Raw genomic sequence first — 25,210 nt, forward strand, 5'->3', positions numbered from 1 at the left:
CTCCAGAGGAGCAAGGCATTCTCACAGAGAGACTGGAGAGCAGTAAAAGGCTTTTACAAGGATGTGTGCAAGAAAACCACACAATAGCATGCGGTACAATACTTATCCGCTATTGCCCTGGCACTCAATTTGTGAATATTAAAATTACTGGGGGAAAGAAATGTATATTTTTTTATTAAAGGGCCTGTCAGGGAACCAGGCTCTGCCGATCCCATGATTTAACAACCTATCTTGACTACTGTACCCCTATCCATTATTACCAGTTATTTATATAGCGCACACATATACTGCATCGCTTTACAAAGAATATTTGGCCATTCACATCAGTCCCTGCCCCAGTGGAGCTTACACTCTATATTCCCTACTACATGTACACGCACATTCATGCTAGGGTTAATTTTGTTGGAATCCAATTAACCTACCAGTAAATTTTTGGATTGTGGGAAAAACCGGAGTACCTGGAGGAAACCCACGCAAGTACGGGGAGAATATACAAACTCCACACAGTTAGGGTCATGGTGGGAATAGAACCCATGACCTCAGTGCTGTGAGGCAGTAATTCTAACCATTACACCATCTGTACTGCCCATAATAGGAAGTTTACTGTAAAGCTGGGTACTCACCTGACCGACCCACCAGCTGACCAACCGCCTGCCAACCAAGCGGCCGATTTGGCGAGCATACACACTTACCAATTGGACACTCGGTAACCTTGGCAAGACAGCATTTAAATTTGCATGTTATGTTATTGTTGGCGGTTCCTGCGGCCAGCAAAATGGGTCTTTTGAACCGTCGCCCATACACAAAAGCAGATGTACTGATATATCTGCCAGGTATATTGGTATTAGCCGTGCTGCGTGGCTGGCTTGATATGTCTGTGAATGATACTGTTCACAGACATATTGGCTACACATGAGCTGATGTACTTAGTAATATATATCGCTGATCGGCTGTACAAACGATATAATGCATAGTGTGTACCCAGCATAAGGGAACCCACACATTGTCGGAATGGGGCATGAAGGGCCCACAGTGGAAATGCAGTGGTAGGGGCCCATGTTTAGGGGTGTGGTCATTCTCCAGAGGGGGTGGGGCCAGCCGCTACATTGGATTGCCTAACCATTAGTGAGTGCATGGGCTGGGCCCCTTGACAAATATATAAATACTTCTAGTGCATGATAATGTACCAGATAAATATTGGCAATGCACTGTAGAGAATACATCATAGTCCTGTGCAGTATAAGGTAACATATGTATAATGTATAATTCATGTGCACAGTGCCAGATTAAGGTCCTCATGGGCCTGGAGCTGAAATTTCTGAAGGGCCTATTATGTGCCACTGCAGGGGGTGTGACCAGTGGGTGTGTGGCCACTGATGTGGGAGTGTGATGTATATATATATTGTGTGTGTGTGTGTGTGTGTGTGTGTGTGTGTGTGTGTGTGTGTGTGTGTGTGTGTGTGTGTGTACAATATGTATGCATGTGTTTGAAAAATAGAAAACTCTCAGCACTTAAATGCCCAATCATCTCCAACAAATCAATTACTGAAACAAACAAAAACTTACTCAGAAAATCTATCTCCATGGTACAACAAACAGGAGAGCACACATGGAAGTGTATTCAGTAGTCACGGCTGCGTATTTTGGCAGTCGCACATCTGCGGCTTTATACATACAGTATGCCGTTACAGAGCCCTTCCCTTGTGTCTAATTGTGCGTCCAAATGTGCAACGACTGACATGCCAACTTTCACCATCTATACACACAGTCCTAATGCTGGGCATACATGTACTGATAAATGCCTATCAGACCGACAAGCAGGACCGGCGCTACCCGCTCAGCAGAGTCCGCAAAGCAGGGAGGCGCAGTGCTGGAGAGGCGCTCTCCCTACTCTGCTACTCTGCTGTGTGCGCTGTTGCTGCCGCTGCACCCGTTAGCAGTATGACAGCGCAGCGGCGCCGGCTTGGAGCTCCGCTCTTCAGTTAGTTGACACTTCTCCCGTCATTTCCTCCCTCACAGGAACCCCTTCCCCCACACACACGTCCTGCGTGCACACACACACTTACACCCGGCAACTCCATCCGCACAGGCTGTCTCTCCACTCTGTCACTGCTTTATGTTCCTGCTCCTGAGACGTGATGTGCGGTAAAGAACATACTCTCTGCATTCCGATCTCTATGCCCTCCCCCCCCCCCCCCCTACATGCTGCAGGGGAAGGGAGGGGGGGAGCTGTCAGTGTTCAGGGCAGCCCTACATCCTCAATAGTTAGTTTAACTATTTGCAATCCTTGATGTTTCCTACAGTAATTGCTCATGAATCATACTTACCGACATTCTGGCGAATGCTCCTGTTGCAAGTGTATCCTTCCGATTATTATTTTTTACCAGAGTGCTATAAGTATATATATATATATATATATATATATATATATATATATATATATATATATATATATATATATATATCATATTTCCCTGCACATATGAAATATCAAAGAGTGCAAATGAAAAACTGAGATCTCTATTGTTCTATAGTAGTATTTAATATTTTATATATACAGCATTTTTCTCTGTGCATGCTAATATTTAATTTAAAAACAATAAGGGTCAATAATGAACATGCGAAAATCAGACAACACAAATGTCTATTGGCCCTCATTCCGAGTTGATCGCTCGGTATTTTTCATCGCATCGCAGTGAAATTCCGCTTAGTACGCATGCGCAATATTCGCACTGCGACTGCGCCAAGTAATTTTACAATGGAGATAGTATTTTTACTCACGGCTTTTTCATCGCTCCGGCGATCGTAATGTGATTGACAGGAAATGGGTGTTACTGGGCGGAAACAGGCCGTTTTATGGGCGTGCGGGAAAAAACGCAGGAGTGGCCGGGGAAACGGGGGAGTGTCTGGGCGAACGCTGGGTGTGTTTGTGACGTCAAACCAGGAACGACAAGCACTGAAATGATCGCACTGGAAGAGTAAGTCTGAAGCTACTCTGAAACTGCTAAGTAGTTAGTAATCGCAATATTGCGAATACATCGGTCGCAATTTTAAGAAGCTAAGATTCACTCCCAGTAGGCGGCGGCTTAGCGTGTGTAACTCTGCTAAAATCGCCTTGCGAGCGATCAACTCGGAATGAGGGCCATTGTTTTGTGACTGCATGCTCCTATCTTCTTGCATCCACCCTATATGCACACGGTATACGTTTAGGAATCCCGGCAGTCATAATGCCAACACCGAATCCCAACAGCCGTCACAATACTGACGACGGCACCCTGAAAAGATTAGGGTTAAGGTAAGGCTGCGGAAAGGGAGGGTTAGGGGGTAGGAGAGGTAGGTTAGGATGCTGAACTCACCCATTTCAGAATTGCTGCAATCGGGATGCCGGCGTCGGTATAATGACCGCCAACATCACGACCTCCAGCATTTCGTACTGATTCCATGCACACGCAAGGATGATGGTGAGTCAGTTGGTCAATTTTCACATAATATGATGGATGAAGTGGGCTGAGTATAAGACAGGAATAGCAATATGCCTGGTCTTAATCACAAAGGCATTCGCACCACAGCATTGTGTGTTTGCACGCTAGTAAGTGAGCATTAATAGCAGTAGCTAACAAAAGGAAAAACATGGAGGAAATAGTATTCTTTACAGCGCAGTTCTGACCTTGGAACTGCCTGAATCTTATCTCTGTTCATTCCAAATTAAAATAACTATGACTTTAAATGTTTATTAGGAATAATATGCACCCCCTATTTTTCTTTCTTTCCGTGATTAAAGCTTTGGAAACCCCCCCTTTAATTATTCTGAATTTGCCCCTGGCCTCCCCTCTCCCCTGCACCTGTATGACAGACAGGAAGCAGTGGCAGGCACTTTCAGTCTTCAGCACTGTTCCCCTCTTCGCTTCCCTCCTGTGGACATTATGTGTAAGGGGCAGTACTATGGTAGGTATCATGTGTAAGAGGTACTAGTCCTTTGGACATTATGTGTATTAAGGGTACTACTACTGTGGTCATTATGTGTAAGGGGCACTTCTGTGTGGCATTATGTGTATAAGGGGCACTACTACTGTGGGCATTATGTTTATAAGGAGTACTACTACTGTGGGCATTATGATTATAAGGGCCACTACTACTGTGGGCATTATGTGTAAGGGCCACTACTTCTGTGGACATTTTGTGTAACGGCCACTTTTACTGTAGACATTATGTGTATAAGGTACTACTACTGTGGGTATTGTGTATAAGGGCCCTCATTCCGAGTTGATCGGTCGCAAGGCGAATTTAGCAGAGTTACACACGCTAAGCCGCCGCCTACTGGGAGTGAATCTTAGCTTTTTAAAATTGCGACCGATGTATTCGCAATATTGCGATTACTAACTACTTAGCAGTTTCAGAGTAGCTCCAGACTTACTCTGCCTGTGCGATCAGTTCAGTGCTTGTCGTTCCTGGTTGACGTCACAAACACACCCAGCGTTCGCCCAGGCACTCCCACCGTTTCTCCGGCCACTCCTGCGTTTTTTCCGGAAACGGTAGCGTTTTCAGCCACACGCCCCTGAAACGCCGTGTTTCCGCCCAGTAACACCCATTTCCTGTCAATCACATTACGATCGCCGGAGCGAAGAAAAAGCCGTGAGTAAAAATACTTTCTTCATAGTAAAGTTACTTGGCGCAGTCGCAGTGCGAACATTGCGCATGCGTACTAAGCGGATTTTCACTGCGATGCGATGAAAAATACCGAGCGAACAACTCGGAATGAGGGCCAAGGTACATTACAGTGTGATGTAACGAGTATAAGGGTCACTACAGTGTGGTGTAACATGTATAAGGGGTATTACTGTGTGCCATAACGTGAATAAGGGACACTACTATGTGGAGTAATATTAATCAGGGGCACTATGTCCAGAGTTTTGTGAGGAAGATTGTGCTACTGTGTGGCGTAATTTGAATTGGGGGTAGTATTATGTGTCCATGCCCCTTTCTTGTGAGACCACACCAATTTTTGCGGCACGCGCCTTCAGCGTACGCTGTCCCTTTATTAAGTATGGGAGAGAGGGCGCAAATTTATAGTTTGCAGGGAGGCGCCAAACACCCTAGCACCGGCCCTGCCGACAAGTATTTTATCTGGCAGCTGCGGACATTGCAGATAGCAGCACCATGCACGGTGAGATCTCTCACAGTGTATTGGCCACGATATTGGCACTCCACCCGTGGGGAGGAAACATTCCCCCATTCCTTCCCATGTGAAATAACAAGGGAAATGTCCATGGGTTGGCCACGGTAGGGCATACATTGTCCGATGCGGCCAACTTGACACTTATCGTATTGGGCGGACATGCTGTACAATCTGGCATGCCCGACTGATCAATATTTTCGGATCGGTCAGTCGCATACATGCTACAATTATCTGGGCGATCTGCCAATGTAGGGCTGATGGGACAAGTAATCGTAACGTGTATGCCCAGCTGTAGCAGCCACCATCTGTCACATCATGGAAACCTCCACAAGCCCTATGGCAGTTGCAGATTGTCCATCTGAGTATTGCCTCCTATGTGAATGATGAAGAGTCTGTGCAGGAAAACACTTTAGCGTCACGTGGCGCCCGTGACACTCCCATAACACCCACGTAAGACAGACCATTTTTGTGTGCACTAATAGGAACCTCCCAATCACTACTCACTCAGCACTTTAAGACATTTCTGATGCCATGCATCACAACTACAACAGCGCCTTTGTGTGTACAGTGTAAGACATGCGCTGTACCAGCGTTTAGTGATTTCCACCTTATTCCATTACATGGAGGAAATGGGGATCACTGGACTTTATCAAATGTTTATTGACCAAAACTCATACCAAAAAGTCAGAATCTGCATTTTGGTTCCTCAGAACATTTGCAAATGGGACAGCATCAAAGCACAAGTTTAGCAGATGAGGCAGAGATTACAGCACTGTCTCACAGGCCTTTCTATTTCTACCACCAGAACCATGTGCAAAAAGGCTCCTAACTACATATGGTCCAACTTGGAACGCATGTTCTCCCCGGAATTTATATCACTTCCTATACTGTAGCAATAATGGGCCTAATTCAGACCTGATCGCTCCTCTGCGAATTTACAGAGGTTTGCGATCGGAGAGTCGCCGCCCAGCGAGAGTGAATACCCCCCCGTGCAAGTCTGAGTACACCATGCGAAAAGCTTTGCAAATGCCGGCCAGCTGCATATCCAGTCACAACTCACTCACCATCGAATGATTTCTCCAGTCTGTGCGTAGTCCAGGACCTACTGCTACAGTGCGAATTGAAGAGGCTGATCGGGGCCGGAGCTGACGTCACACACCCTCACTGAAAACGCTTAGGAACGCCTGAGTTTTTCCTGACATTCCCAGAAAACGGGCAGTTACCACCCCCAAACGCCCGCTTCCTGTCAATCAACCTGCGTTCACCTAGCGATCAAAAAAGACGCTGATTTCTTTCGCAGTTTGGTCTCGCACCTGCGCATTACGATCCATACACATGTGCTGTCAATCGCTACTCAGACGCCTTGCGAATTTGCACAACAGCGATCAGGTCTGAATTAGGCCCAATTTAACATAAGGTCCCAAAGTTCCAAGCGCAACAAAAAACAAATTTATTACCATTACACCGTTGAACACTTAATGCTGCTTTCAGATCGCAAATGCCGGATCCCACCCGGTAAGAGAAACGTGTACTTACCGGGTGGGATCCGGCATTTGCGCTCCTTTGCTGGCTTTCCGACCCGGCAATATACCGGGTCGGTTGCCATAGCAGCGGGGGGCGCAGCAGCAGCAGGGGCGGGGGTGGAGGTGGCGCCGGGAGATGAGCTCATCTCCTGCGCCGCCTCTCCTTATGCTGTGAATGGGAGCCGTGTCGCATCGGAACGGCTCCCATTCACACTGCGCCTGACCCGGTAATCAACCCGGTAATAACCCTTCTTTTATACCGGGTTAAAATACCGGGTCAGGCGACCTGCTAATTCACCAAAGGACCTTTCACATCGCACACGTACCCGTTTCGACACGGCAATATGCCGTGTCGATACCGGGTTATTTGTGCGATGTGAAAGGGGTATAAGTTATGTAATTTATCCGGCAGAGTTGTAGCGCTCTGCCGGTAACCTCAGGTTACTACGTGGACGCCATGTGGTACTGATGTGCCCGAACTGTGCGTCTCACACTGGTACACAAAACTGGATGTCCGCAGAACGCAAACAACTTCTATTGCAGCTACCAGTTACCCAGCAACACTGGTGCGCATGCAAGGACCAGTAAGGACCATATCATAAGCACTGATCCAACGTTTTGAAGGACTAGCTAAATTATAGGAAAAATTCTGAACATCCCTTTACTTCATGTCAGTATGGCTCCAACGGGAAAACTCAATGTATATAATATTATGTAGATAGATAGATAGATAGATAGATAGATAGATAGATAGATAGATACGGTAGATTCCACAAATCCCTGTTGCAGAAGGCAACTGTACATAATTACCATTAGTAGCTGGAGTGCTGGACTTCTTCCCTAATATATATATATATATATATATATATATATATATACAAAACTGGTAAAGTCGGCACTCCCTCTAAGAAACAACTGCCCCGGTGCCTTCCTACTATCCAATATACAAAGGTGACGTTCTTCTAGAGAGGGGTACAGATCCATCCACTCTCAATATGCAAAGAACAGGCGGCACTCCAGGGTCTTAATATAAGATCAATATATTGTGCAAAAAAATCAAATCAGTGGCATTTTTGCGCCAACGTTTCAGCGCCACGCAGGGCGCTTTTCTCAAGTGTCACTTGCATTTAGCCTTGAGAAAAGCGCCCTGCGTGGCGCTGAAACGTTGGCGCAAAAATGCCACTGATTTGATTTTTTTGCACAATATATTGATGTTTCATTAAGACCCTGGAGTGCCGCCTGTTCTTTGCATATTGAGAGTGGATGGATCTGTACCCCTCTCTAGAAGAACGTCACCTTTGTGTGTTTATATATATATATATATATATATATATATATATATATAAACACACATGTAAATATATTGTGTATATTATATATATATATATATATATATATATATATATATTGTAACACTGTAGGGGTGCAAGGCGCCTTTTCCTGGGGAATATGGCCGCACGCAGCAGCTGAGGAACAACACAAGTCCAGTTTCTGGTACAACTGACCCCGGCCAGTTTTATTGAAACAGAAAATAAAACAAAACCCAAAAATAAAAATACCTTGCCTGTCCGGCACTAACTAAACATAAGATATTCCTAACTGTCACTAAACAAAACACAGAGTTCTTCAGTACATACTGTATAGCTTACTTGCATCAGAAAGCGTGTCTTTCACACACAGATCCTGCAGCCTTCCCAGGCAGTCTGCCCATACTAATCAGGTTAGAAGCACTATAACACTCTTACACAGCTGAAACCCTGATTAGCCCTCTGTGAGGCCAAAGACCCGAACTGGGCCCAATGTCTAGAACTCGCCTTATCTCTCTCTCAGAGCCTTTACCCAGCTTTTACAGCAAACTGAAAAGGTTCAGACAAAACAAAAAGCATTTTTCCTAGAAGTTAACATTTTCTAAAACATGTAAGACAAGAACCTGGGACAAATATACCTGCCCTCAAACACTATCCCAGTGTTCTTGTCACATATCCCCCTCCCCTGTTTCGACCTAGGGGCCGGAACACTTGTAGCCCCCAAACAGAAGATGCGAGACAATGCATCTGCGTTGGCCAATTGTGTTCCCGGTCTATGTTCGACAGTAAACTTAAAGTCCTGCAACGCTAGAAACCATCTAGTTACACGAGCATTCTTGCCTCTATTTACATACATCCATTTTAAAGGGGCATGGTCTGTCACTAGTCTGAATTGTCTACCCAAGAGGTAATACCTCAAGGTATCTAGTGCCCACTTAATGGCCAAAGCCTCCTTTTCCACAATGGCATACCTTTTTTCATGCTCATTGAGTTTCCTACTCAAATAAATGATAGGGTGTTCGTCCCCATCTCTGGTTTGGGACAGCACAGCACCTATCCCTACCTCTGAGGCATCTGTCTGTACCACAAATTCTTTTGAAAAATCTGGTGTTATCAACACCGGTTGTGAACACAAAGCCACTTTTAACGCTTGGAACGCCTTTTCTGCATCAGGGTTCCATTTCACCACATTTGACTGCTTCCCTTTGGTAAGGTCTGACAACGGCACCGCTGTGGTCGCAAAATTAGGAATAAACCGTCTATAGTACCCAGTAATTCCCAAAAAAGCCCTTACCTGTTTTTTATTCACTGGACGAGGCCAGTTTTGAATAGCATCAACTTTATTCAATTGGGGCCTAATCAGACCTCTGCCTATGGTGAAGCCCAAGTATTTGACCTCCTCCATTGCGAGGCAGCACTTCTTTGGGTTAGCAGTTAACCCTGCCTCTCTGATTGAGTCCAGTACTGCTTGTACTTTAACCAAATGGGACCCCCAGTCTGTACTGTGAATTACCACATCATCCAAATAGGCAGCTGCATATTTTCTATGGGGCCTCAAAATTTTATCCATCGCCCGTTGAAAGGTTGCTGGAGCCCCATGCAACCCAAAGGGTAACATCTTATACTGGTACAGCCCCTCCGGAACCGAAAAGGCTGTTTTTTCTTTGGCGCTATCAGATAAAGGTATTTGCCAGTAACCTTTGGTCAGGTCCAATGTGGTGAGAAACCTGGCTGTTCCCAGCCTTTCTACAAGCTCATCCACACGGGGCATGGGGTATGCGTCAAACTTGGACACCTCATTTAACTTACGAAAGTCATTACAGAAGCGTATGCTACCGTCGGGCTTCGGGATGAGCACTATGGGACTGGACCACTCACTGTTAGACTCCTCTATGACTCCCAGTTCTAACATGGTTTTAACTTCCTTAGAAATAGCTTCTCGCTGAGCTTCAGGAATCCTATATGGCTTTAAATGAACCCTGACCCCTGGTTCTGTGACAATGTCATGTTTTATTATGGTCGTTCGGCCAGGCAGCTCTGAAAATACCTCCCTATTTTGGATGAGAAATTCTTTAACCTGATTGTTCTGATCAGCTGATAATGTCTCTGACACCTTCACTGCGGGAAGCAACCGGGGTGAAGACACCGAAGGGCAAGGCTCCGCTGACAGAGACAACCTATCTTTCCAGGGTTTGATTAAGTTAACATGGTAGATCTGTTCGGGTTTTCTCTTTCCCGGCTGGTATACTTTGTAATTAACCTCATTCACTTTTTCCCTAATCTCAAATGGACCCTGCCATTTAGCTAGGAATTTGCTTTCCACAGTGGGTACCAAAACAAGAACTCTATCGCCAGGAGCAAATTCCCGTATCTTGGCACTCCGGTTATAGACCCTCTGTTGAGCACTTTGGGCCTGTTCCATGTGCTCTCTGACAACAGGTACCACGGCTGCAATCCTATCCTGCATTTGTGTTACATGCTCAATAATGCTTCTATAAGGAGTGGGCTGTCCTTCCCACGTCTCTTTGGCAATATCCAACAGCCCTCTGGGGTGTCTACCATACAACAAATCAAATGGAGAAAACCCCGTAGAGGACTGCGGAACTTCTCTGATGGCCATTAACAAGTAGGGCAACAAACAATCCCAGTTTTTCCCATCTCTCTCAACAACCTTTTTTAACATACTTTTTAATGTTTTATTAAACCTTTCCACCAACCCGTCAGTTTGGGGATGGTAGATGGACGTCCTGAGGTGAGTGACCTTAAATAACTTGCACAACTCTTTCATGATCCTTGACATAAATGGAGTACCTTGGTCAGTCAAAATTTCTTTTGGTATTCCCACTCTACTAAATACCTGCACCAGCTCCCTAGCTATCGCCTTGGTTGTGATAGTGCGTAAAGGGACAGCCTCAGGATATCGAGTGGCATAGTCCATAATTACCAGGATATACTGATGGCCCCGAGCAGACTTTAACAAGGGCCCCACGAGATCCATGGCTATTCTGTCAAACGGGACCTCTATAATAGGCATGGGAACTAGTGGGCTCCTGAAATGGGGTCTAGGGGCATGATACTGGCATTCAGGACAGGAAGAACAATATTTAGACACTTCTTTATAAACCCCTGGCCAAAAGAACCTTTGTAAAACTCTTTCAGTGGTTTTTTCTGCCCCTAAATGTCCTGCGGTAACGTGACTATGAGCTAAATCTAGTACCGTTCTCCGATAAGGCTGGGGAACTACCAGCTGTTCCACCACATCCTCACCCCTTTTGACAATGTGGTACAAGAGCTCATTACAGATGGCCATGTGGGGATACGTAACCCTGTCACCTGGTACCACAGGTTCCCCATTAACAATCTTAACATTCTCTCTAGCCTTTATTAAGGTAGGATCCTTTAACTGTTCAGACGCAAACAGATCCTTCTTTACCTCCAGGTCAGGCACGCTTTCAGTTCTAACTACTATGTCTCTGTTCCCGGCAAGAGGGTCCTCACTGGACTCCCCATCTGTCACTTCCCCAGCCAAACTAGCAAAAGGCAAAGGGCCAGAAAGTTCCGAAGACCCACGTACATCCATAAAATCACCGGTATTATCAACTGGCTTTTTACTTCTCACATCTGTTGACAACCGTGATTCCCACAGTTTCCAAAAATGAGGAAAATCCCTCCCTATTATGGCCTCATGCACCAAGGTAGGGACCAGTCCCACTTTAACCATTGCTGACCCACAACAAGTTTCTATATTCACCTCAGCAGTGGCATAATGTTGGGTATCCCCATGTATGCAAGTTACCCCAATAGGTATTTGCTGGACCTTTAAGGGGTTCACTAACCCAGCTTTCACGAGGGTAACTAAACTTCCTGAATCTAGCAAGGCCTCTACCCGGTTACCCTCTAAGAACACATCACACATTTGTTTTTCCAGCTCAGGTGAAGGTACCACAGTACAGGCTAACCTAGCAAAGAAAGACATTCTGCGACATTCAAAGGCAGCATCACATTGCATGGGTTCTTGCGTGACTGGGCAATTGGCAATAACATGACCTGGCATACCACACCTAAAACATTTAACCACACGATTATCAACCCGTTTGGGCAGCATAGACCGTTCTAGCCCCATTGGCCTGTCTCCAGGGCCAGTGTTTACAGTCTCTCCAGCCCTGCGTTCTCTTAACCGCCCAGCAACGTTTTCCCACGGAACAGTCTTACCAGTCTTTACTGAAGGGCGCTGTCGAGGATCTATGGGTTGCTGGGTGGTCATCAGTAGTTCCTCTGCTGCCAAATACCTCTCTACCATGTCCACTAATTGGTCAGCAGTACCCGGGTTTCCATGGCTCACCCACTTGCGCAGGACCATGGGCAAAGATCTCAAGTAGCGGTCCATGACGACTCTTTCCACCATCTGGGGACCAGTTAATGTCTCTGGCTGTAGCCATTTTTTTGTTAGCTGAATAAGGTCGTGCATCTGGGAGCGCGGAGGCTTCTCCATGGCGTACAGCCAACGGTGCACCCGTTGTGCTCGTACTGACAGCGTGACTCCCAGGCGGGTCAGGATCTCAGTCTTTAGTTTATCATAGTCCCGAGCCTCAGCAGGGCTTAAATCAAAGTAAGCTTTTTGGGGCTCACCTGACAGGAAAGGTGCCAGCAGACTGGCCCACTGTGCTTTTGGCCAGTTCTCACGCTCTGCAGTCCTTTCAAACGTGGTCAAGTAGGCCTCCACATCATCAGCCTCTGTCATTTTCTGCAGGAAGTGACTGGCCCGTATAGAACTAGAGCTGGTCGGAGCACTGACGGCCACATCTCCAATCCGGGCTGCAAGGCTCTGCACCACTTCTGTTAAGGCCTCTCTATCCTGACGCTGTTGCCTGTAAAGTTCATCAACAACTGCCTGCTGTTGTCTCTTATTTTCCTCCATTGCCACCTGCTGCTGTCTTATATTTTCCTCCATTGCCACCTGCTGCTGTCTGTTGGCCTCCTGCTGTAGTCTCCAATTTTCCTCCATTGCCACCTGCTGTTGTCTCCTATTTTCTTCCATTGCCACCTGCTGCTGTCGGTTGGCCTCCTGCTGAGCCGCTGTAGCTTGCAGCAAGGCTTTAAGCAGATCCTCCATGTCGACAGATTTTTCAGGCGGCTTTGTAGCTGCTTTCACCCAGGACATATCAAACCCTCAGGGGTGAGTCTCAGTAACTTCCCACTGGGCTGTATCTGCATAAACCACCGTTTTCTGCAGGCCTCACAAAGCTGCTGCTTTCACTTATGCGCAGAACGGTGTGCTCGCATTCTCCACCAAGTTGTAACACTGTAGGGGTGCAAGGCGCCTTTACCTGGGGAATATGGCCGCACGCAGCAGCTGAGGAACAACACAAGTCCAGTTTCTGGTACAACTGACCCCGGCCAGTTTTATTGAAACAGAAAATAAAACAAAACCCAAAAATAAAAATACCTTGCCTGTCCGGCACTAACTAAACATAAGATATTCCTAACTGTCACTAAACAAAACACAGAGTTCTTCAGTACATACTGTATAGCTTACTTGCATCAGAAAGCGTGTCTCTCACACACAGATCCTGCAGCCTTCCCAGGCAGTCTGCCCATACTAATCAGGTTAGAAGCTCTATAACACTCTTACACAGCTGAAACCCTGATTAGCCCTCTGTGAGGCCAAAGACCCGAACTGGGCCCAATGTCTAGAACTCGCCTTATCTCTCTCTCAGAGCCTTTACCCAGCTTTTACAGCAAACTGAAAAGGTTCAGACAAAACAAAAAGCATTTTTCCTAGAAGTTAACATTTTCTAAAACATGTAAGACAAGAACCTGGGACAAATATACCTGCCCTCAAACACTATCCCAGTGTTCTTGTCACAATATATATATACTTATATATCCATATAGCAAAGCCAGTGTCATAGTAACACTACCAACAGTGTAGCAGCCATCCAGCACCTCACACCTCACCTCATGAGGATCAGGCCACCTCCACGGAGCAGCCTACTTACTGTAGATCCCGACACTGTGCTGTTGCTTCAAAGTGTAGGCTAGGGATTGCTCCAGTGTAGAGTGTGCGGCGGTGCCGGGGCGGCGCTTCTCTGATGTCACACGTGCTGACATCACTGTCTCTGTGTTAGCGGTGCACTGCAGGGAGGCCAGGGCTAGAGAAGTGAGCCCTTCATTGCGCCGCCGCCGCCGCCATGAACAGGCATTTATGCCGCCAGTCCAGTGCCGCAGGAGAAGGTGAAGGGGGGTCGCGGCCGGGGGGGCGGGGCCTCGGACACCCTGTGGAAGGCTGCTGTAGCAGGAAAAAATGTTTTCCTGTCTACAGCAGCAGCACACACAGTAGATGCTTTGGGCCTATTTTGATGGGGGGCCTGGAGCTGCAGCTCCATCCGCCCCATTGTTAATCCGGCCCTGCATGTGCACAGTCTGGAACCTAATCACTAGAGCAGGAGGAGGGCCCCCAGGCTGTGGGGCTCACCGGTGGTTTCCCCTGTACTTCTGTGGGCCAGTCCGACCCTGGACCCACAGAACCCCAGCACTCAATCATGCACTCACCTACCTCAGGCTACAGATCTAACTGGACCCTTCCCCAACACAGTCACTACCTTTAACACAATTCAGCTGACACCATCCACTATATAATGAAAGCAAACTGCCTGTGATTAATTACACGGGATCGGTATGAAATACCTCCAATCAAAATCCCGACGTTCAAAATCCCGACACCAATTGACCGATGGTCAAAATCCAGACAAGGTCAAAATCCCGACATGGACAAAATACCGACATTTAAAATACCGACAAGGTCAAAATACCGACATGTAAAATGCCGACAGGTCAAAATACCGACGTGCGTTTTTTTTGTGTGTGTATGTCGACATAAGTCGACATGGACACCATATAAAGTGTACCGCGTGCGCTCGCCATGCTTCGGGCACGGTGCCTCGCTGCGCTCGGCACACTATTGTATTCCCCCTCCAGGTCCACAGGGATGGTAAAGTATAAAAAAGTCGATTTCAATGAAAAAAATCATGAAAAACTCATGTCGGTATTTTGACCTGTCGGCATTTTACATGTCGGTATTTTGACCTTGTCTGTATTTTAAATGTCGGTATTTTGTCCATGTCGGGATTTTGACCTTGTCGGGATTTTGACCATCGGTCAATTGGTGTCGGGATTTTGAATGTCGGGATTTTGATTGGAGGTAAACTGACTGCATCCCAATTACACACCAACACACACTTTGTTCTGATGGCTAAAAAGTTAACACTTCATACACTGGTATTAAGTAGTTAACACCTACCCTCCAACATCTCTGAGCTAAAAGCCGGTACAGATGATGAAAGGAGGCGTGTCCACGGGAAATGGGGGCGTGTCCCAGCAAGGCTGCTATAGAAATCCGGAGACATTGTACCAGGTACAAAGCCCCTGTTTGCAGGTCCAGTCCACAAAAAAAGGAGACAGTCAGAATATAAACTTACAAACAAGTTGTCTAATGTGCGCCAAGAGAAACTGGCTTGGAGGACGGAAAGCTCATACTGTATGCTGGATTTCTCAAACGTGTGACAGCTTGCTATCTAATACACAGAGGGGTAAATTCAATTAGCAGCGATAACGGACTTTTCGCGTGAAAAGTCCGGTTTTCGCGCAAACAAACAGACTTTTCCCGCGAAACGCAATTACAGCCTATTCAATTTTCCTGGAAAATGTATCGGTGATCATTTTTTCACTAATTTCACTTCACCTACTCTGAAGCAGGTGAAAAGTTGGGAAAAGTCACTATTTTAAGGTAAAAATGTTTGGATATGGTACAGAACTCCTGGGACACCCCCATTAATGACTAATTAGGCACGTTGAGGTTTTTAATTATTTTTAATTGGCCAATAATGACATGTCATTTTTGGGGTGCAAAAGTTCAAAGTGATGAAAATTGGGGTTCAAGGTATGGGACAGGTATATTGGGGTGCTTTGTGAGTGGGACAGGTGTTTTTAGGCTTGCAGATGGGAGTAATCAGTCTGTTTCCACTTTTTTTTAAAGTACCCTAAAATGACCCAAATATATACTTATACCCATTTTCATGTACCCGAAATTTAATGAGAGCATTTATTTTGCGCAAAAAAACTTGCTTTCTATCATTTTTTTGCATTTTTAAAAAAATGCATATAACAGCCATTTCACACATTTTAAGTCCCCAAAAACGCTCTAATGTGATCTCTAACACACTTCTCTTCTGTTTTCCTATGTTAGTTTAGCATTTTTTGGGGTACAGGCTGATTTCCCCATTTTCACCTGCACTTTTCACTGCAAGAATTTTCACGTGAAACCCGTTTGGAATTAAATAGGTCGAAAAACGGAGCATTTTCGCCCAATTGTCGGGCGAAAAATTGCCGCAAATTTGCGGATAATTGAATACCCTAGAGAGTATTTAAACTAGAAATGAGCGGATTCGGTTTTACTCGGATTTACTCGGTTCTCAAAACGGCATCTTATTGGCTCTCGGATGTCACGTGTTTTGGATAGCCAATCAGATGCTGTTTTGAGAACCGAGTAAATCCGAGTAAAACCGAATCCGCTCATCTCTAATTTAAACATTTTACACTGGGTGAGCATTCATAGAACGGGTATATATGCTAACATGGGGGAGTGAGTTTCCCTAGTTGGGAGTTGCAGTTGAACCAAAATAATTCCAAAACCTTACACCTGTCACCGAGGCATAACACCCATTTTAATCAATCAAGCATAACTTCCTGCACATTTATATATCGAATGATAGTATTATGATATCATTAAGACAAATGCAGGAAGAGAAGCTGTTACTCTTAATTCACTATGGGATTCAGCGGGCTACCTTTGGTCGCCACACTAATCTAATCCCCTCAGGTGGTGGCATGGGCCACCACCCAAATGGGGATTCCGGACGGCAGTCGGGATTCCGACTGTCGACATTTCAACAGGTGTCGGGATTCTGGCATCAGTATTTCAACCGCCGGGATCCCGACAGTCGGGAATTTAACTGTGTCCCACACTATGGGGCTAATTCAGACTTGATCGCTGCTGTGTGTCTGAACTGCGCATGCAGCGGCGCATGCCAGACAGCCGACGGCTGTCTCAGCCATGCGATCGCCTCTGCCTGATTGCAAAGCACTGGGGCCCCTACCCATTCTCCAGTGGTAGGGGCGGGGGGCTGCTATCAATGGCAGCTTTGATGTCCCGCGGGTGGTAAGGGGTGTTCTATCTTTTGCTCAGCATGTAGGACCTGGAGCAGTCATTTCTGCTAATTACTCTATTACTGCACAGATGGTAGGAGATGGGGTGGGAGGGGGAACACTAAACTGTAGAAGGGGGACATTGGGCTGAATGAAGGGGCCCCATGACATGACTTCCAGGGTTGTAGGCAGGGCTGGATCTAGGGGGGGGGGGGGGCGAAGGGGGCGACCGCCCCCCCTAACACAGTCATAGCCACGCCCACTTTTGAGCAGAAGAGAGCTCTCCGGGGAGAGCCTGAGGCAGAACGATGTGCTGCAGCTTATACCACAGCAGCACAGAGGAGCCAGGAGAGCAAGGGTTACAGAGCATTTGCCCCTCACTTGCTGGTGTGTGGGTACTAGGGCTAATAAATACAAGTCTCACTCAAAAAGTTCAGTCAGAATTGAGAGAGGAGGAGTTAGGATTGCAGATGGGAGAAGTTGGGACTGTAAAGGGAGGAGTCAAGATTAAACAGTAAACCGCCCCCCCTAAAGAAAAGTCTAGATCCGTCCCTGGATGTAGGGGGCGTTTAAAACGCAGGGGAGGGCTGGATAGTGGAGAGGGCTTAATAGTTATCATTTTCCAGTGGGAGGGCAGCTTGCTTAACTGCAGATATCTTTCTTAGCTTTTAATGGGACAAAAAGCTAGAGAGTCCCACCTTTCAGGAGGTACTGGGGACTTGGGGATCACAGATCAGGAGCCAGAGCAATCCTTAGACAAATATATAAAACCGCATCCCAGGCTTGTGGAGCTGGAGCAGGGACCGGCTGCTGGAGTGATGATAGCTCTGGTTCTGGGCATATTAGAGACAAGCTGCCAGTGTTGATCAAAAGGGGAGAGTCCCAGATTTTGGATTATACCCTCAGAAAAACTCTAAATCAGACAGAACCTGAGATATATGGCTGGGAAGAGCAATTATCAGGCTCGGATGGGGACCACTGCTTTGAAGTCAGATATCTCTGGTTCCCCAGGTCCAATTTTCAAAAATCTGGTACCCCTGGAAAGAGGGGACCCTCAGCTATCATCCTAGGCTCTTATACTCCTGGGGCCCTTGGGCAAGTGCCCATTGAGCCCATATGAAAAGACAGCCCTGGGTGCCTGTAGTTCCACGGAGCACTGGCACAGGAGAGTCTCGGGTAACTGGACACTGGAGCCAGGAGATGCTGTGCATAGGATGCAACGTGTTGTTCAAGGCACTGGAGAGTAGTCTGAGCCTCCCCTATATTCCCCTTTGTCAGCAGGGATTGGAGAATCAAGTCATGTGATCACTCCGGTGCTCAGGCGTGGCTATCACCAAGTCAGCTGACAGCAGATGTCATCGTGGCGCCCATACTCCAGAGATGGTGGGAATACATTGGGGTACACACTGGAGACAGTCTCTGCACATCGCAGGCAATCATGGAACATGCGGTCAGTCTGAGGATGTGACCTCCAGAGGCCAGCGCATCAGAGCACCGGTAAGTGACGTGATGCAATATGCAGATTCCTGACTGGTTCACTGGTGTCCCAAAGCCTTAGAAATGGCCTTGTAACACTTTCTAGTCTGATATATTTCAATAACTTTCTCATCTCTTCTGGGATTTATTTTGGTAGTGGCATACTGCCTTAGCTAACTTCACATTGCTGGAAAGGATCTAAGTGGTGTTTAATTTCTACAGGGCTGGCAGTTACCCAGCCTGATTGTATCTAGTCTAAGGCTGGGTACAAATTTACCTGACCTGCCTGCAAAGTGGCGCAACTGCCGACCGAGCTGCCAATTCTGGTAAGCATACACCCTCGCCGATCGGACATCACAACTGGACGAGCATTGGAATTTGCCTGCCCAGTTGAGATGTCAGTCACCGGCGGTCCCTGCAGCAAGTGTAAAGGCAGTCGTGAGTTTCCCATCCACTCAGCCAGATGCGCTGATATACTGTACCTGCAGATATATCGGGCATCGGCTGTGCTGCAGGGCCGATGCAATATGTCTGTGAATGACGTCATTAAAAAAAAATTCACCAATCTGCAAATGGTATATCATCCGTTCGATAGTATGGATGATATATCGTCCAGTGTGTACCCAGCATAACTGAATCCATTTATCAATTCAATTTGGTTCATTTGTTAAATGAGCACCTAACATTATGAAGTTGTGCAGAAGGGGCGGGGCCGCCAGCAGCGGGAAGTGCCACACTGACCAGAGCGGCTGCACAAACTGCAAGATGCATGTCTAGAGCATTCAACGGACGCTCCGAGTGGCACTGCAGCATGGGATACTTGCAAGAGCTTCCAATAATACTGTGAAACTTGTGGAATATTTTTGCTCAGTACTAACCACCAATTTGAGTGAAATGAATGCTGTAATAATGAATTGCAGTATAAGTCACATAAATCAGCCAATTCACACCAGTAAAATTCCTGTACGAAAAAGTCCACAAGAAAGTTTCTGACGATCAGTGTTTTGTGGTCTTAATTACCGGGTCAGCTCATTTCAATAGTTGATTGTGTTTTTTATAATTATTCCTAAAGTGTGGTTTTTCTTTTAAATACCTTTAAAATGCCTCATAATTTCCACATATAAATTCACAACCAACCCTTCTTAAATCATAAGGCCATTAGGTAACGGCTTAGCGAAATATTATAATTGTGACTCGTTTTACAAGCTTTGTCCCGAGTATTTAAAACTTAAAAAAAAAAAAAAGGGGAAGAATTAAATTCTGTTTTTAATTATCAATAGGACAGGTGGTAGAGACACTTAACCAAGGACTCGTAACACAATTATAAATGCATTTTTTTGACGAAACATTTATAGTTGCTGTGTAATAAACGGCACAGAATGCTTTAGAATGTCATACTGGGCACTGTAAAAATAAACGCTATTCCCAAAGAAAATTAAAAAAAGCCTGCGTATTTATATAACATTCAGCAGATGGATGTAATATTAACTTAGTGGTTTTGCGCTGTAGTTTTATTGCTACTAGATTTTCTTGCCTAACTTGGCAGCTCAGAGTACTGTTTGATTTTTGGATTTGGACAATGCGGAAACAGATGTCCAGACCAATAAAATAAATTCCTGAAGGGCTATACTTAATTTGTGTAATTGATCAATTTTTGTTCCATGGGCCCCGGATCACCAGAAAGTAACTGCCTTCCAGATTAGCTCAGCAGTCGGGATTTTTCTCCATATGTTACAATGGTTTATTGGCTTGCGGACGACACTGCTGAAACAGCAGCACTGGTCGAGGCACCTGTTGGCAAACTATAAAGGGGTTTAACAACTGGCGTTACAGTCTGGAATGAAGTGAAAGTTACTAGACAAATATTGCATATTATTCTCGCTTAAAGTGCCAGGTTTGTGGGCCCAGCAGTCATTTAGCAGGCCGGGGGCGTCTGTAAAGGTGTAAATGACAATTGATGACCTTACGGAACTGAGAGGTTAAATAAGTTGTGAAATACTTGTTCAGGAATAATGAGCTAGCAGTAGGGATTTATATATCCCAGATAGAGGTGAACAAATTGTGTTTCACAGAAAAAAATCTTCAAGTTCTGCTTTTCTTTCATAATTCTACAGAATGACCACTCATGCACCCCAGCAACCAATCAGATTGTGGCTATCATTCTATAGAAGGCACTAGAAAAATGAAAGCTCAAATCTGATTGGTTGCTATAGGCAATACCTCTATTTATCCTGTTAAGGAGGCTTGATAAACCTCCCCCATGAAGGTCACCTAGGGATATACTGTATTTACTCAAAGTTGATTTGGGTCGATGTTTGGTCGATTATTTTTTTGCAATTTTGTGTTTCAGGGTCTAAATCACACATTTACTAACATGATTTTTGACATTGTTTAAAATAAATATGTCACAAATCATCTGTTAGTAAATGTGGGATTTAGACTTTGAAATACAAAATCAAACATCGACCAAAAATCGACCCAGATCAATTTTTTGTGAATACACCCCTAATTCCCACATTTTCTAACATATGATTTTTGACATATTTTATTTAAAAGGATGTCAAAAATCATGTTAGAAAATGTGCGATTTAGATCCTGAAACACGAAATCGATCAAAAATCGACCAAACAAAGACCAGATATTAATAAATCAACATCGACCCAAATTGACTTTTAGTAAATATATCCCCAAGTATTCAGCAAACTCCCAAAACTCCAAAGTCTCCTCTCTCTCACTGCTTAATGCTCCTTTTGGCTGCGCTTCTATACACGGGAGAATGGAGATCGTAGACCCAGGCCCCTCCATATACCCCTGGTCCGGGTAAATGGTATACGCCCCACCCTCTCGTGCCACTTCGCGCAGCAGCTGCGTACGCAGAGCCACCGCTGTATCAGGCCCGTAGCGGGGTATCTAGTAAGATGAAAGGTTTTGCCACAAACAAAACCTTGTGGACCTTGCACCCAATTTTGGATTACCATTGGTATGCGCGCTTCCATTACCCGCGGTATCCAATTAAAAAAAAAAAAAATCAGGCTGGGTCTTCTGCTTTGAAAACCCTATGGTGCAAAGAAAAAGTCAGATACTTACCTATGATTTCCGGCCGGTCCGGTGATCTCCGCAGCTGCCGGTCAACCCTCCATTTTTCCCCTGCGAAGGAGGATGCTGGGAGATGTAGTTCATCCTGCTGCTGCCTCTGGACACACACGAGGTACCACACGCAAGGGGGGGGGGGGGTCAAATACATACACCGGGTGTCACACACACCTGGGAACAGACGCGCGTTAAGAGAGGAGGGGACCCATGTGCAGTTTTACAACTAAGCTCCCTCCTCTCGGGCGGTGCAGTAGACTCTGGCATTGTGCTACAGTTTACTGCACATGCGCAGGTCTCCAGGAACTCTATTGCACATGTGCTAATCACTGGAAAATAGCAGTGGCGGCCATTTTCCAAGTGATATTTGCTACTCTGTAGCCAGCGCCAGACCAAGGGAGAGGCGAGTATAATTAAATGGGTGCAGGGTGTGCGGTGTGTGGGCCCCCTTGGACTGCATATCTGGCACCCATTATAGACAAGCCAGTGCCTGGGTTCACACACCAGACAAGGGGTCAAAGGGGTCTCACACACACACTCACACTTATACGCCCCGCTGCTACAGAAGACCAGCCTGTCGGGATCCGGAGGAAGAAGATACGCTTCATACGGTGAGTAATTAAGGACAAATTAAGCTAATTGGAAACTTCCAATTAGTCATTGGGTGGTCGTGGTGGTGTGTGTGTGTGTGTGTGGGGGGGGCTGCAGAGGTTCCAAGGCAGACGATCCTAGGAAAAATCAGACTTCTTTTGGGGCTGCGAGAAATAAGATGCAGTGATTTCTATTCTATTCACTTTATTACCTTCAATTGAATAGGAAAAACCCCACCCCGCAGGGTTTTTCTAAATTGAGTGCACAATTGAATATGTCCCATAGTGTGCAATTAAGTAAATCCTGGTTCCATGGGGGTCATTCCGAGTTGTTCGCTCGGTAATTTTTTTCGCATCGCAGCGATTTTCCGCTTAGTGCGCATGCACAATGTTCGCACTGCGACTGCGCCAAGTAAATTTGCTATACAGTTAGGTATTTTACTCACGGCTTTTTCTTCGTTCAGGCGATCGGAGTGTGATTGACAGGAAGTAGGTGTTTCTGGGCGGAAACAGGCCGTTTTATGGGCGTGTGGGAAAAAACGCTACCGTTTCTGGGAAAAACGCGGGAGTGGCTGGAGAAACGGAGGAGTGTCTGGGCGAACGCTGGGTGTGTTTATGACGTCAAACCAGGAACGACAAGCTCTGAACTGATCGCAGATGCCGAGTAAGGTTGAAGTTACTCAGAAACTGCTAAGAGGTGTGTAATCGCAATTTTGAGAATCTTTCGTTCGCAATTTTACTATGCTAAGATTCACTCCCAGTAGGCGGCGGCTTAGCGTGTGTAAAGCTGCTAAAAGCAGCTTGCGAGCGAACAACTCGGAATGAGGGCCCATATTCTGTCAAAAGAAACTTTATCACAAAAATAATATGGAGGCATAAAATACAGGGATTCTGTGTCCAGATTTGTATATTGCTATCACATTAAAAAACGGTTCTAATACTTCTAATACATCACTTGCAATAATTGCTGTGATGATGTCACAGCTGTTTGATTATAACCAAGTAATGTACAGTAGATCAGATGGTCTTCTGATGAGAGCTCCAAGACTTCTAGAAGCTACTTAGCAACATGAATACATTTTGATTGTCAAATCTACAGATATTAATTTATGTAAATAAGAGGCGATATTAATAAGCTCTCTCCGTGAGTTTGCGCAGGTGTGCCGCTCAGAGACAGGTTACAGAAGCCATCAATGTTTGCTAATATATTTTTTGACCTGATACAAAGTGTCAGTGAATTACTACTTTCTAATACATGCTTAATTAAATCACATGGCATGATTACTAATTAAACTATGAATACTAAAGCCCGACTGTCAACTCTAATCACTCACCTATTAAACTTGCCATAGACGCCGTGTTAATTATCTTCCCGCATCCTTGACTCAGCATTACGCGGCCCACAGCCTACAAAGAGAATTACAGAGAGGATCCGTGACCCCTTTTTGTTGGTTTGTTACGAGAATTACAAAATAATAATTGATGTCCTCCAAAATAATATAAAAAAAATGATTTAGCGTAAAAAAATTTTTAAAGATAGCTGGAAACTACACCTTAGTTTATATACAACAAAGATAAAAGGAAAATTATCTTCTTGAATTTTGTTTCAACCAATCAAATTTTATACATTTATCAATGGAAAAAAAAACACAGAAATCTTCAAATTAATTAGCAGTTTCAGTTGTTAATCCTAATTAATGATTAGGCAATGGCACGGAAAGGCCACACTTCAAAGGGTATTTAAAATATTAATTTACTTGGCATCAGAGAAGCTGTGAATTAGCCCATTAATACTCCAGATCTGTTGCTCTTTCCAACTGGACCCAACCAGATTATACTTCAAGAGTTCAGTTATAAGTGCTACATTAATTAACTAAAAGTACTTTACAAATCATTCATCTTTGTGCCAATTACTCTGTGTACAGAAAGCTTTGAGAAAACAAACCAATATATATTTCTTCCAGCCTCATTTATGCCTGGTGTGTTGTGGTATATTTATTTCCATATATTTTATTTGATGAAGTTGAGGAAGCCCGTAGGATACAGGATGGGTGCAAAGGCTGCAGGGCCGGCAACAGGGGGGGTCAAAGGGGACACCCAATGATCAGAGAGGCCCCAAGGATATGGCGCTTAGTATGCGCGCCGTATGCGAACCGTCATGTCCAAATAGTGCAGCGAGCTGTAAGCAGTGTGAGTCTAGCCTCAGAGTGACAGGAACCTTTCACACAAAGTGACTCCACTGGCCAGGATTCGCGTGCCCTGCGCCGCCCTCTACTGAGGGGTTGTGAGGGCCGCATGGTACCTGCTGTGCGGTGTTCGGGTCTGGATACAGGGCAGCGCAGCACAAGTGAGTCTCTCCCTGAGGTAAGAGTGTATTGGTGAGGGGATACAGGCCTTTGGGATAGGATGGGAGAGCAGCGAATGCAGTATGGAGTCATTGGGGAGAGACAGACTGTGGGGTGTGTATGGAAGAAGAGAGGGAGCACCATATATATTTATATATGTATATAACTTAATATATATATATATATATATATATATATATTTTAACAGAATCTTATATAGCGCAGAAAATTCCATTGCGTTTTTATGTATGTATATATATATTCACATTCTGAGGGGGCCCCAGAGATATCACTGTACCGGGCCCCTAGATTTCTGTTGCCAGCCCTGAAAGGCTCGCAATGATGTTCTGTTAATGTGAATTCAAAATCCTGATAACACTGTAAATTGTTTTACAATCTTGAAGCACAATTTAGGCAATTGGAATTTTGGTTGTGTATCAGTTACATTTATTTGCAATTTAGTTTTTATTTGTTTTAACAACATAATATGCAACCAACA

The 25,210-nt window shown here is 45.3% G+C and overlaps 1 protein-coding gene across 5 annotated transcripts in view; it reads right to left on the reverse strand.

Moving 5' to 3' along the window:
• The window catches only part of LOC134958441 (D-threitol dehydrogenase-like), a 173,573-nt gene that overhangs the window by 22,523 nt on the left and 125,840 nt on the right, over positions 1–25,210 (reverse strand). For all 5 annotated transcript variants that reach the window (XM_063941048.1, XM_063941051.1, XM_063941049.1 and 2 more), the window contains one exon: positions 23,701–23,773. In XM_063941048.1, the coding sequence (XP_063797118.1) occupies positions 23,701–23,773 (73 nt within the window). The remainder of the gene's footprint in view (positions 1–23,700; positions 23,774–25,210) is intronic.

The sequence above is a fragment of the Pseudophryne corroboree genome, chromosome 9 (genome assembly GCF_028390025.1).
Source record: "Pseudophryne corroboree isolate aPseCor3 chromosome 9, aPseCor3.hap2, whole genome shotgun sequence".
Lineage (NCBI taxonomy): Eukaryota > Metazoa > Chordata > Amphibia > Anura > Myobatrachidae > Pseudophryne > Pseudophryne corroboree.